At 49.4% G+C, this 12338-nt stretch overlaps 1 protein-coding gene across 1 annotated transcript; it reads left to right on the top strand.

The window, feature by feature from the left end:
- Positions 1-4405: 4405 nt before the first annotated feature.
- RPL22 (ribosomal protein L22) lies at positions 4406-11663 on the top strand. The gene is given in 4 exon segments (NM_001304916.1): positions 4406-4430; positions 6189-6293; positions 8680-8804; positions 11505-11663. Coding segments are annotated over 4 exon segments (387 nt in total). The 5' UTR covers positions 4406-4418; the 3' UTR covers positions 11650-11663.
- Positions 11664-12338: the final 675 nt, after the last annotated feature.

The raw sequence follows: 12338 nt of genomic DNA, 5'->3' as shown, positions 1-12338 counted from the left end.
CCCGGGCTCCTCAGGGGTGCGGAGGCACCCTGGCTAGACCCGCTCTCTCGCTGCGGCCTGGAGCCGGGACCCTAGCGGGTCTGCGGGTCTCCATTTCTTCCACGGCCAATAGGGAGCGCCAGAGAGCAGCGGCCGCCTTTCCGCAGACAGCCGGGCGCGGGAGAGAGCGCGTGGGGGTCCTGGAATCCCAGGCCTGCCTCTGGCTGGTTGGGGTTTCTCGGCCAAGTCACTGACTTCTCAGAGCCTCAGAGCTTGGGTGAAACAGGGCCGGCCTCTCGGTGATGCACGCGAGTTTAATGAAGTGAAATGCGCCTACTAGGCTTCTAAATAAAGGTCCCCACCCCCATCACCGGCCGAGTTCCGAATAAGAAGGGCGGGGATGGGGAGGGAGAGGAGGTTCGGAGCCTTTCCGGCAGGGCTCCCTCTGCTGTTCTTGGCCTGGCCAGTGCTTGTTGATCCCAGTGTTATTTTCTAGAGTGCCTTCCATCCTTCCATCACTGTGGGCCTTCTCTGCACGTGTTACTTTGAACTCTGGGAAAGCAGCTTCTGTCTCCGCCTCTCTTGAAATCAGAGTCAAGCCCAGAGCCTGACCCACAGAAGGTGTTCAATAAAGTCTTACTTAATCGGCTAGAAAAATCTAGGAATTAATATTCAAGCTGGGTTTTGAAGGATGAGGAGGAGTTTGACAGGGGGAAGAAAGGAAGTGAATTCTGGGTGTAAACCACCTGTTCTCTTCAGGGTCCTCTCTACCCTGGGTTTCATTTGTGCTCCAAGCAACAATAACCATAATGGCAATGGCTGATGTTGTGGGCCAAGGTCCTATTCCAAGTTCATTTACTTGTATTAATTCATCTAATCCTGAGGACGGCCTTAAAAAGTAGAAAATGTTACCCTAGCAAGTGGTAGAGCTGGCATACAAAACTGGAGGGGGCTTTATAAATGAATTATGCAGAAGTTTCCCTCTGGAGGGGCAGTAGGAAATGGATGTTCATTCTTGATACGCGGGCTTGTTTAATCCATCCATTCCTGTCTTCATCTGTCTGAGCAGAGCCGTAGGCCATACACATGGGAGGGAACACAGCAGCCAAGGTTCACCAAGTATACAAATAGACAAGTACAACAATGAGAGACCATGCCAAATGCTCCAAAGAAAATTATCAGGATGATGTGAAGGAGGGCAGCTGGGAGGGCACACTAGGTAATCATGGGCAGAGGGGGGCACCGAGCCTGAGACCTTGCAGGATAAGACACAGCAAAAGCCAGGAAGAGCTCAAAGCAGAGGGAGCAACAGGTACAAGACCCCAGAAGCTGGAATAAGTGTCAAGTGTCGAGCAAAGCAAAGTAGACCATTGTGTGTGGAGAGTCAGGAACTCAGGGCTGGGGTGGTGCTGAGGGTGGAGGGGGTGGGGTCAGGGACACGGTTTCAGTGTGGGGAGAAGGGTGAGGGGTGGAGTGAGGTCATGGGGGTGAGTGGTCTACTTGACATTCTAGACTAGAAATATCAAGGAGGCCACTGGTTGTACGTGTCAGGAGTCCAGGGAGGGGTGCAAGCTGCACGCACAGACTTGGGGAGTTGTATTTAAAGGAACCATCTTGGGTCGTACCAAAGGTCAAGTGCAGATAAAGATGAGGGGAGCTCTGTGCCCTGTGGCCCTTCAAGTCCAGGGAAGAGGAGGGAGCAGCAAGGAGATGGAGAAGGAGTGGCTGGTGAGGTGGGAAGAGAATCAGGAGAGAGCCCTGCGTCCTGGGGTCCCAGGGAAGAAGGGGGGCGGGTGGCACATTACCAGTGACGGAGATGAGAACTGTCCCCATAGCTGGGGGGCAAATGTCTGACCAGAGTGGGTTCAACACACAATGGGAGAACAGTGCACAAGGGCAACGGTTCCAAGCAAGTTGACGTAAAGAGATTGTCTTAAGTTCATTCAGGCTGCAGTAACAAAATACGACAGACCGGGTGGCTTCAACAGCAGAAATTTCTCACAGCTCTAGAGCTGGAAGTCCAAGATCAAGGCACAGACAGAATTGGTTCCTGGTGAGAGCCCAGGGCCCACCTTCTCTGTGCCCTCACACAGTGGAGAGAGCCAGATCTCAGGTCTACTTTTTTTTTTTTTCCTTTTAAGATTTTATTTATTTATTTGACAGAGAGAGAGAGAGAACACAAACAGGAGGGAGGGGCAGAAGGAGAAGCAGGCTCCCTGCTGTGCAAGGAGCCCTAGATGTGGGATGTGGGGCTGGATCCCAGCATGAGGCTGGAACTCACCTCCTGGGGGTCAAGAGTTGCAGACTCCACTGACTGAGCCAGCCAGGTGCCCCTTAAGGTCCATTTTCTCACTTATGAAGGTGCCAGTCCCATCATGCAGCCCCACCCTCATCTAAACCTAATCAATCACCAAAAGCCCCACCTTCTCAGACCATCACCCTGGGGATTGGGCCTTCCGCTGTGAATTTTGGGGGGATGCATTCAGTCCATAGCACAGAGAAAAGAGAAGGGGTGGCAACTAATAGGAATGCTAGGAGGTCGAGAGATTGCTTTTTTTTTTTTTCTTTTTAAGATGGGAGATATTAAAGAATGGTTAATCCTCAAGTGTCAGGCTGGTCTCCCCTGGGAACAAGGGCTCTTGTTCCGAGGTAACGGGGGGGGGGGGGGGGGGGGGGGGGGGGGTGTGTGTTGCTGGGTGGTTAGGTGTGGGAGTGTCTGAATATTCTCTTGGGATTGCTTCTATGTTTCCAAAGAAAGATCAATGGAAGTCATGGACGGAGAGGGAGGCTGGGGAAGACAGGCTGGCATTCTGACCAGAGGTGGGAAATACTCACTTAGAAGAGGATGTTAGGATTGTCAGGCAGCCCCAAGGGCTTGCTGGGGTTAGGAGCTGTATCAGCCAGGAGAAAGCACACCAATTTTTAAATAGAATTTAATGTAAAGGATTGTTAAGTAGTTATAAAGACTGGTAATCTAGGTAATGGAAGGGGTGAAATAAGAGCAGTAGCAACTGTAGGAAGCAGCTGCCACTCTCAGGGGGGTTTCATTGAAACTAGAAGCTTAAAGGAGGGGCCCCAGGGAGTCGATATCCTGGGGAGAAGGCATGCAGCTGGGTTGGGCTGGGGTCTCTGGTGCATGGAAAGGAGACTGGTTCTACAAGTGTTGGAGTAATTGCAAACTGGATTCAACTACTGTTTCTGGAATGTTCCATCCAACTGCCACTACCAGGATAAAGAAGCAAGAGTGGGTGACATGGACAGAAGAGGAACAAACAGGAAGTAAACAGGATGCTGTCCCTCCAGCCCCTCCTGAAAGAACAGCAGTAGCTGGCAAAGCAAGAATGTCGTTTGCAGGCAAGAACAGCAGGATGGATTTGGTACTTGGTCAACCGGCACAAAAGGCCTGAGTTTAAATCTAGACCAGTCAGTGTGATGTGTTTCCTCCAACCATTGTAAGCCAGGATCGGATTTCTGCCAGATGAGGACATTGCAGCCAGGTGAGTGGAGGACGCATGCAACTGAGCGATTACAACAAAGGACCCCAGGATGTAACTGGTAAGGACAAGAGGGGCTGAGGGTGAGTGGAAAGCAGTCCAGTCAATGGACTGCAGTCCTGGGGATGAAGACCCTGGCTACTCAACCTGGGAAACATAGAACCCCAGCAGCAGCAGCAGCAGCTTCGGGGAGCTTGTGAGAAATGCAGAATCTCAAGCCACTGAGACCCACTGAATTGGAATCTGCATTTTGAGGAGATCCCCGGTGATTCCCGTCTACATGCCAGCTTGAGAAGCGCAGGCACAAGGATTTTTGGAACTGGGAAACTGCAAGGCACGAGCTGGAAAGCTAGGTGGTGAAGATGGGGGCGGGGGCTTGCACTTGAGATGGCGAAGGGGTCAAACTGGAGGGTAGTGCACCTGACTGAAGCAAGGAGGCCAAGCCCTGGGAGACACAGCCCCTGGGCACCTGCTTCGAGGCTGGGCACTTCAGGTAGGAATAAGCCGAAGTGTTCTCGGGCTTTAGCACCCCAGGACCACCAAGCTCTCACCACCCCAGGTTGGTGGATTCGATTCCCATTCCACTAGCTGGTGATATATGATTTCGTGAATTTCCTTATTTCTTTTCTTTCCAAAACTTTCAAAAAGTAGAGCGAACCCCTTCATTTCTCTTTGGGCTCGTCCAGTCTAGCTCCCCCCTCTCCGATCGCAGTGGGACAGGCCACCCGGCCTCCTTCCTCCCCGCCCCCTCAGGCCTGCGATAGGACGGACTTTGCATTCGGGGAAAAGCAATCGCTCCCCGATCGTACAGAACAGGGCGAAACGGCGGCGGCCGAGGGGCGTGGCAGAACCATTGGTACGGCCTGAGTCCTGCGTGCCCTGCGCGCTGCGGGCTCTTTGCGTCTGCGTAGTGCGCCCACCTCCCTTTCTGCCTCCGCTGCCGCCATGGCTCCCGTGGTTAGTATGGCTCCGCGTGAGGCCTCGGCTCTGGGGCAGGCACGTGGGCCTCGCTGGCCCGGTTCCTGCCCGGTTCGCACGGGACGACACTCTGCAGAGTCCGGCCGGGGCTGGGCTGGCAGGCCGGCTGGAGCGGGCCAGGGCCGCCCCGGGGTCCAGCACGTTGTGGGCGGAGGAGGCCGCGGCCTGGGGCGCGAGAGGAGCTCCGGGGCTCTCGGAGGCCGCGGCTGGGGCTTGGGCCTCTGTCTGCTGTCAGCGGGGAGCTGGAGCGCCCAGGGTGCGGCCTGGGCCGGCCAGGGCCCTTGGGAGCTCGGCCGGCGTGAGGCAGCCAGGGTCTGGGCCTGGTTACCTGGGCGGAGGGCGGGGAGGAGGTAGGGGACCTGCCACCGTCGGGAGCCGCGCATCCGGGAAGCTTAAGGCCGGGACTCGGGACCAGTGGGAAGGTCGCCTGGCCGGCTTGTTTTCAGAGAGAGGCTTGGGTTTGAGGACGCTCGCAGCGTCCGTGGAGGAAGTTAGTTCCTCGGGGCGCACCTGTACGGCCCCTGTTAGTCTAGGGCAAGGCCCAGGTCCACTCAGTCCCAGCCGGCCTGGGACAGGGCCGTGTGGCGTCCTCATGTCACTCCGCCTGCAGCTCGCCGCCCTCACAGGTTGCGTGGAGCAAGTCGTATTCCTGTGCCCCCTTCTTTGTTGTGACACCCTTGTTAACATTTTCGGTTCACCTAACACTTTCTGCCTGGAAGGTTTTTAATGCCTGTGCATTTGTACGCCTTTGGTTTAAAACCTTGATGGGAGGTATGGAGCCCATTGTGGGCAGATCTTTTGCTAGCTGATGGTGTATGTCCGGGGCTAGATCTTAAAGCAACCCTTTTGATTGTTACTAGGAAGAGACGTCTTGAAAAGAGATGAGTGATGTTTAAGTAGCTAAATGTTTGGAAAGTTGACCCAGTCAAGTTTTAGATGAAATTTTTTTTAAACAGGAAGGGAGACAAGATGCGTTCCTGGAAAAGTCTTTTTAGATTCTGTAAGGCTTTTTAGAGTGGAAGCATAGGTGAGTAGGTAAGGTTGTACAATTTTTTTTTTTTAGTGGTGTTGGAGTTTGTAGACGGAGAAGACTAATAGAAGCTTTGTGAGAGTAAAGGGAACTGGTTCTTTGTAGGATGTGCTCAGACTGATGGTTTAAATCAAAACCTAGAAGTTGATAGTTGTGTTGTAATTAGAACCTCAGTTTTAGCTTTATCTTGTCCCAACGGGGATAGATTTGTTGCTAGGATGTGGGGTTCCCGTTGTGGTTTTCAAGAAGGTAGGTGAGATAGGATTAAGGGAGATAGGATTAATCCTGGAATAAAATGAGTGATATCTCTTGAAACTTCATTTTGGAAGTCTTATGGTAAATAAAAGGAAATGTTCCTTTTACTGTGGTTTGTAAGATAACAGACCTTCATGCCCGTAGAGATTGGGGAGGCTGGAAATTGTCAATGGGTCAAGAGTGCTAAAATGATGTGCCCTTCAAAAGGGCGTCACTCCAGGCCCTGGAGCTTGTAGAACAGTATCTTGGGTATTGCCCCGGAGACTCTGCAGAGCAGAGTGCCTGGGCAAGTCGTCTGCTTCCCTACCCTGCAAGGGAGCACGGCTCCACAGGTTTTGCATTTGTATGGGCTTTTCCATCTCAAGCATTTTTGGTTTTGTTAACTTTTTGGTGGTTGGGGGAGGGGGGACTGGTTGTGCCTTCATTTCTTTACTATTTGTGTACCTTCTTAGAAAAAGCTTGTGGCCAAGGGGGGCAAAAAAAAGAAGCAAGTCCTGAAGTTTACCCTTGATTGCACCCACCCTGTAGAAGATGGAATCATGGATGCTGCCAATTTTGTAAGTTACACCCTCAATGCCACTCGGGACAGTAATGAACCTTCTGGGATGTTGCTGAGAAAACCTGCCGGAGCGCATTTCTGGTCTCAGGCTCATAGGTAGCCCTGCAGTTCTGGCTCGGCGCACAACCTTGGAACTTGGTCTGGTTACTTGTTTCTAAGTCTTGTTTTCTCTCATGTGTGTCAGTGGTGAGGAGTGAACATGTTAGAGAACTACCTCCGTTTCTTCTCCCTCATTCCTTTTGTTTCCAAAAATGATTTTACGTACAAGTTCCCAGCAAACCGCGAACTCCCCTGGACCCAGCGCCCACTTTGCGCTTTGGTGTGTTTAAGCGTAAGCATTGGCCGTGATCCTCACGGGACAAGGGGTCGCCTCCCCCTGGGCCTGACTGCTGGACAGATGGCAGCATTTCCTTAAGCTTCCCATTTTATTAGGCATCAGAGCTGCAGTGTTCATGATAAAATCTCCTGCTTGCTGACTTGTAATTGGAGCTTGTTTTTCCGTACCCTGCTGGGTAGTGGTACCTTGCCCGTATATTTGGCCTCATATCCCAATATTCTTCTATTTCAGTTATATCTAGAAAAATTAACTGCATTGCCACATTTTGACTCTGCAGCGTGGTTTTGGCAGTTGACCCTTTTCCTGTTCAGTAGCCATGCCTGAGGGTTCAAACTTCTCGTGCAGAGCCTTCTGACTCCGCGTTTGCTCCTCCTTGCCAGGATAATAGCATTACAACAAGAATAATTTTCAGGTGAAAAATCCTAAAGACTCAGTCTATGGCCATTAATTCTATTGAATGGAATTCCAGTAACCTCCTGTGTTTCCCTGTCCCGCAGGAACTCCCAGAATCCGCTTCTTAGTCTCTTCTCTGTGCATTGACTTCTTAACTTTTCTCTGGGGCCTCTTTTCCCTCCTAACCTTTGTGGCTTCATCCAGTTTGTGTCTGTGACGGCCCTCCCCTGGTGTCCTTTCCCTCTCTCCCTTCTCTACATTCACCTGTGTATGTGATTGTTTTTCCTTCTAGAAGTTTCCTTAGGATAAAAAACTTGAGTCATTTATGAGTCTCAGATGCAAAAATCAGAATTTCTGACTTGGTCACTCTACCCTATGCTCAGTTAACATATGGTGTATCAGAAGATTGTTTTTAATTTTAAAAAAATTTTTAAAGAGATTTATTTTTAAAATATTTTATGTGTTAATTTGAGAGAGAGAGAGAGAGAGAGCGCACAGGCAGGGCAAGGGGCAGAGGGAGAGGGACAAGCAGACTCCCCGCTGATCCTGGAGCCCCAGGAGCTCTTTGTGGCGTTCCATCCCAGGACCCTGAGATCATGACCTGAGCAGAAACCAAGAGTCGATGCTCAACCGACTGTGTGCCACCCAGGTGCCCCTGTTTTTTTGATTTATTTTTTTTTCTGAGAGCTTGTGTAGGGGGAGGGGCAGAGGGAGAGAGCCGGTCCTCAAGCGGATTCCTTGCTGAGTGGGGAGCCCAACTTGTGGCTCGATCTCATGATCCTGAGATCATGACCTGAACCAAAGTCAGGAGTTGAATGATTACCACTTGAGCCACTCCGGCGCCCCAGTGTATTGGGAGTTTTTAAATAGAGGATTGTAGGGGTTTGGGGCTGAAAGGGACTTCATGTCATTGCAAGAGCAAGAGAACCAAACAGTCCTTTTATTTTTATTTATTTATTTATTTTTTTAAGAAGTAGGCTCTATGCCTGGTGTGGGGCTTAAACCCACAAATCCTGAGACCAGGAGTTGCATGCTTCACCAACTGAGCCAGCCAGGTGCTCGTAGAGTCCTCCTTTTTGACAGAGACCACTGAAGTCCATGCAGCGGATGACCCATCTAGGCTGCCATGGGGAACTGGCGTCTCCGGGCTCCTGGGCACCTGCCCTCGTGCCGTGCTGAGCACGGGGCGCCTGAGCCGATGAGTTGTTTGGGTCTGTGTGTGTTTTGCTCCTTGTACCAGGTTGAAGACTTCCTTCCTTTGATGGTACTGAGAATAGTGCTTTATACTCCTTAGTTCACAAGCTGTAGATACTTTGTAACAGTTTGGCCCCAGGTTTCCTGTCTTGTCTTAACCTTTGGCTCCTTAGTCAAGCCTTTTGTATAGAGGCTTGTGTGGAAACCGTGCGGTGCGTTCACGCTAGGGTGTTTTCATGTTATACACGGAGATCAAGTCCAATAGTGCCCTTTTCTAATTGTTTTTAGATATCAGACCTTGTATTAATAACTGAAGGTTTGCTCTAATTTTTTTTAAAAAGACAAACATTTGAAAAACAACTCTTTGTTCAGTGTTAGGAGTATAAAAACATAGAGTAGGCTACTAATGAGCGGGTGAAGCTGTCACTTCACTAATTGATCAATTTGATGTTTTCCACAGGAGCAGTTTCTTCAGGAGAGAATCAAAGTGAATGGAAAAGCTGGGAATCTCGGTGGAGGGGTTGTAACAATTGAAAGGAGCAAAAGCAAGATCACTGTAACTTCTGAGGTGCCTTTTTCCAAAAGGTATGGGACGGATGAGTGTGACTGTGACGTGCCGGCACCCTCGCACTGAGTCCCGCCCCCGCCCCGCAGGAGTACTGTTGCCTCAGAGTCCTTCGTGTTTTGCTGCAGCTGTTAATTCCTAGAACGGGGCCGTGTGCAAGGAGGCAGTGAATGAATGAATGTTATGGGGGTTAAAAGCATTCAATTTTTTTTTTAAAGATTTTATTTATTTATTCGACAGAGGTATACAGCCAGTGAGAGAGGGAACACAAGCAGGGGGAGTGGGAGAGGAAGAAGCAGGCTCATAGCGGAGTAGCCTGATGTGGGGCTCGATCCCAGAACGCCGGGATCACGCCCTGAGCCGAAGGCAGACGCTTAACGACTGCGTCACCCAGGCGCCCCAAAAGCATTCAATTTTTGATAGTTTTAAAAATTTCCTTTTTTACAGGCTAAGGTATTTCAAGCGGTGGCGATGCTCAGACTTGCTTAGACAGTATTCACCTTAGGAGTATTGCTTCCTTTGCCTCTCCGTCACAGTGAGGAGCTTCCGTTTTTATGTTGGTGAAGTGTGGTTGACATAGTGTTGTATTAGTTCCAGGTGTACAGCCTAGACACCAGTTCTCTCCATTATTCATTGTTCACCATAAGTGTGCTTTCCTCTTTAATTCTACTTATTTTCCTTGTAAGTGCTAGTATCATTGGGTGAGGACTCTGAGATCTCAGTTTAGACTGAAGCCATCCTTTTAATTCCTGTGGGCCCATTTTCTTTCTTTCTTTTTTTTTTTTTTTTAAAGATTTTATTTATTTATTTGACAGAGAAAGAGACAGCCAGTGAGAGAGGGAACAACAAGCAGGTGGAGTGGGAGAGGAAGAAGCAGGCTCATAGCAGAAGCCTGATGTGGGGCTCGATCCCATAACGCCGGGATCACGCCCTGAGCCGAAGGCAGACGCTTAAGCGCCGTGCCACCCAGGCGCCACAGGGCCCATTTTCTTTCTAAGTCAGAGACTCCAGTTCACTTGTCCTGTAGGATTACGCAGTGGTTCTAAGGAATCGGACCTGCTTATACCTGGCTCCTAGCCCAGAGCCAGCATATTCTTAGGAACTTCCAATCAAACTGAATCAAGTAGTGGGAAATTTCAAGGTTTATTAGGACAAATTGAGTATAGTTCAGCCTTTGCTTTTAGCTTTAATTAGTATCAATCAAAAAGTGACTTCCTGTTCTGCCTGGCTCGAGTTCTTTTATTTGTGCAGAAGGAGATCTGGTACCGCCAGAGACCGGTGCAACCGGAGGGTCTCCAGGGCGTACAAAGCCTGCAACTCTCTGGGCCTTCACAGAGCTCATGGCGGGGGAGATGGCTATGGTCTTCTGTGGCCTGTTTCCACGCTTACCAGCCTGGTGTGAGAATGGCTCTAACGCCCCTTACTTCGTTTTCAGATGCCTGTTTGTCCCCATTTCGGGAGGCTGGAGCCTCGTCATTGCTTTCCTTTTTTTGAGACGGTCGTTTTACTGTCTTGTAGCATTCTAGGTGTTCCTACTCTAGGACCTTTTCTTATCTCCAAACTTCTGTAGCTTTTTACTTAGTTTCCCAACGTTCTTTTATGAAAAATTTTAAACCACCTGAACTTCTGAACTAACAACCTTACCGGAATACTATATGGTAGAAATAATAAATGACAGAAAAGAATACTTTTTAGATGGAACAACCAAATTGATTTATTTTTACGTAGGGAAAAGTGGATAGAATTGAACTGAGATCTTCACATCTTTGTGAAGGTTGCTTTGTTGACAAGTAACACTGTTGAACAGTATTCATTTCTCGGAGATGGTCTCTTGGTTCATTAATATTTGGGTACTTGCTAATAGGCCAGTTTGCTTGTGCATCTCCTTTAGTTCCCGTAACGGTCGGAAGAGATGGTAAGTATCAGGAGTCTCATAGAGGGAGAAACTGAGGTTTAGAAAGGTTAATTTGCCCAGCAGTGAGCTGGCTTGGTGTTCTGTTCCCTCTTCTCCTTATGCTTTTGGGAAGATGCCCCGGGGCCTCAAGAGTAAAGAAGAGAAGAAACATGATCGTAGGCTTTGTGTAGTTGGGATGCTGAGCGCTGAAGCTAGTTGCGGCCTTTATATAAATAGCGAGTTTTCTAAGCAGTTTGCTGTGGTGACTGCTTAGCCGTCTCCAGGCCACAGCAGCCAGTGAAGCCAGTGACGACTGCGTGCTGTCACTCGCAGAGCTGGAGGAAGGGCAGGGCGGGGCGGCGTCCTTTTTCCCAGGAGTTGGGTCGTGAGCGTCCCATCATAGAAGTGGGTGTATATAGCGGCCCTAAGAAACAATCCCGAACATCTGAACCACCTCAAAAGGAGGTTCAAACCCATGAGGTGTGATGTCTGGGAAGTACTTGGAGCTCAGAAACCCAGTGATTTCTCAATAAAAAGATACTAAAATCGTGTGCTTAATTGTTAAGTTACTACTATGATGTCTGTCCTCAGTGGTCCCTAAAAACCGCTTCCTAGGCGAAGCTCTGCTGTGTTTAGTGGACGACTGTTACGTCTGCTTCTCTGCTCTCATTTTTACTGCGGGTTTAGATGAAACGTGGCTGATACTTCTGGCCTTACTTTGCTGGTTTTGAGTGGTGGGAAAACACCCAATGCGTGGGTCTCACGAGAGGTGCTGTGTGAGAAGCCGGGACCCTGTGGTGGTTTTTCAGGCGTTCCTTCTCCGCAGGTATTTGAAATATCTCACCAAGAAGTATCTGAAGAAGAACAACCTGCGTGACTGGCTGCGCGTAGTCGCCAACAGCAAGGACAGCTACGAGCTGCGTTACTTCCAGATTAACCAGGACGAGGAAGAGGAGGAGGATGAGGATTGAAACTCGTGTACCTGAAATATTTTGTATGCATTTTAAATAAAATTCAGAAACTAAAATGGTGGTTTTCCTTGTATCTCTGCAGCGTGGCCCGAACAGGAAATTGGAGATGATGGTAAAGCTTCGCTTGGGCTGCCATTCACTTCCGTGTAATTAGACTTTTTTTCCTGCTTGAAAGTGTTGGGTTTTTGTGTTAAGAATACCAAAGTAGAGGTAAGCTCCTTTAAGGGAACTGCCAGTGATTGACCTTGAGCAGGCGGTTAAGGGTGTGGAAATGTGTGCCCTTCACTTGGTCACTGTTACACTTCAAAAAGTGGGACAGTTGTATCTGGTGCTTTTCTCAAAGATTCAGGGATGCTAACGTCGGGACTCCTAGTTCAGCGAGCAGAACCAGCGACGACTTTGAGGTTCTCTTGCAGGAGAAAGGCAGTGTCGTAAAAAAGCAGGGTTCTGGGGCATTTACTTCAATTTTTGCTTACAGATTACTGCACACAATGACTATATGTATGTTAATCCCTTTTCTTCTTGTAGAAATAAAATGTCCTTTTGCGCCGCTGCATGTTCTCCTACCCTCCAGAAAAGAGTCTGGAGAGCGGTTATAAAAGTCCCAGGTTTTAAATTAAGTAAACCTGCACGAAACTGAATTTGTAAATAATCACCGTTTCTGCAGCTCTGCAACAAACTGTCCCTTC

The sequence above is a fragment of the Ailuropoda melanoleuca genome, chromosome 11 (assembly GCF_002007445.2).
Source record: "Ailuropoda melanoleuca isolate Jingjing chromosome 11, ASM200744v2, whole genome shotgun sequence".
NCBI classification, from domain to species: Eukaryota; Metazoa; Chordata; class Mammalia; order Carnivora; family Ursidae; genus Ailuropoda; species Ailuropoda melanoleuca.
The sequence above is the reverse complement of the archived record's forward strand: the minus strand, read 5'-3'. Positions and strand labels throughout refer to the sequence as shown.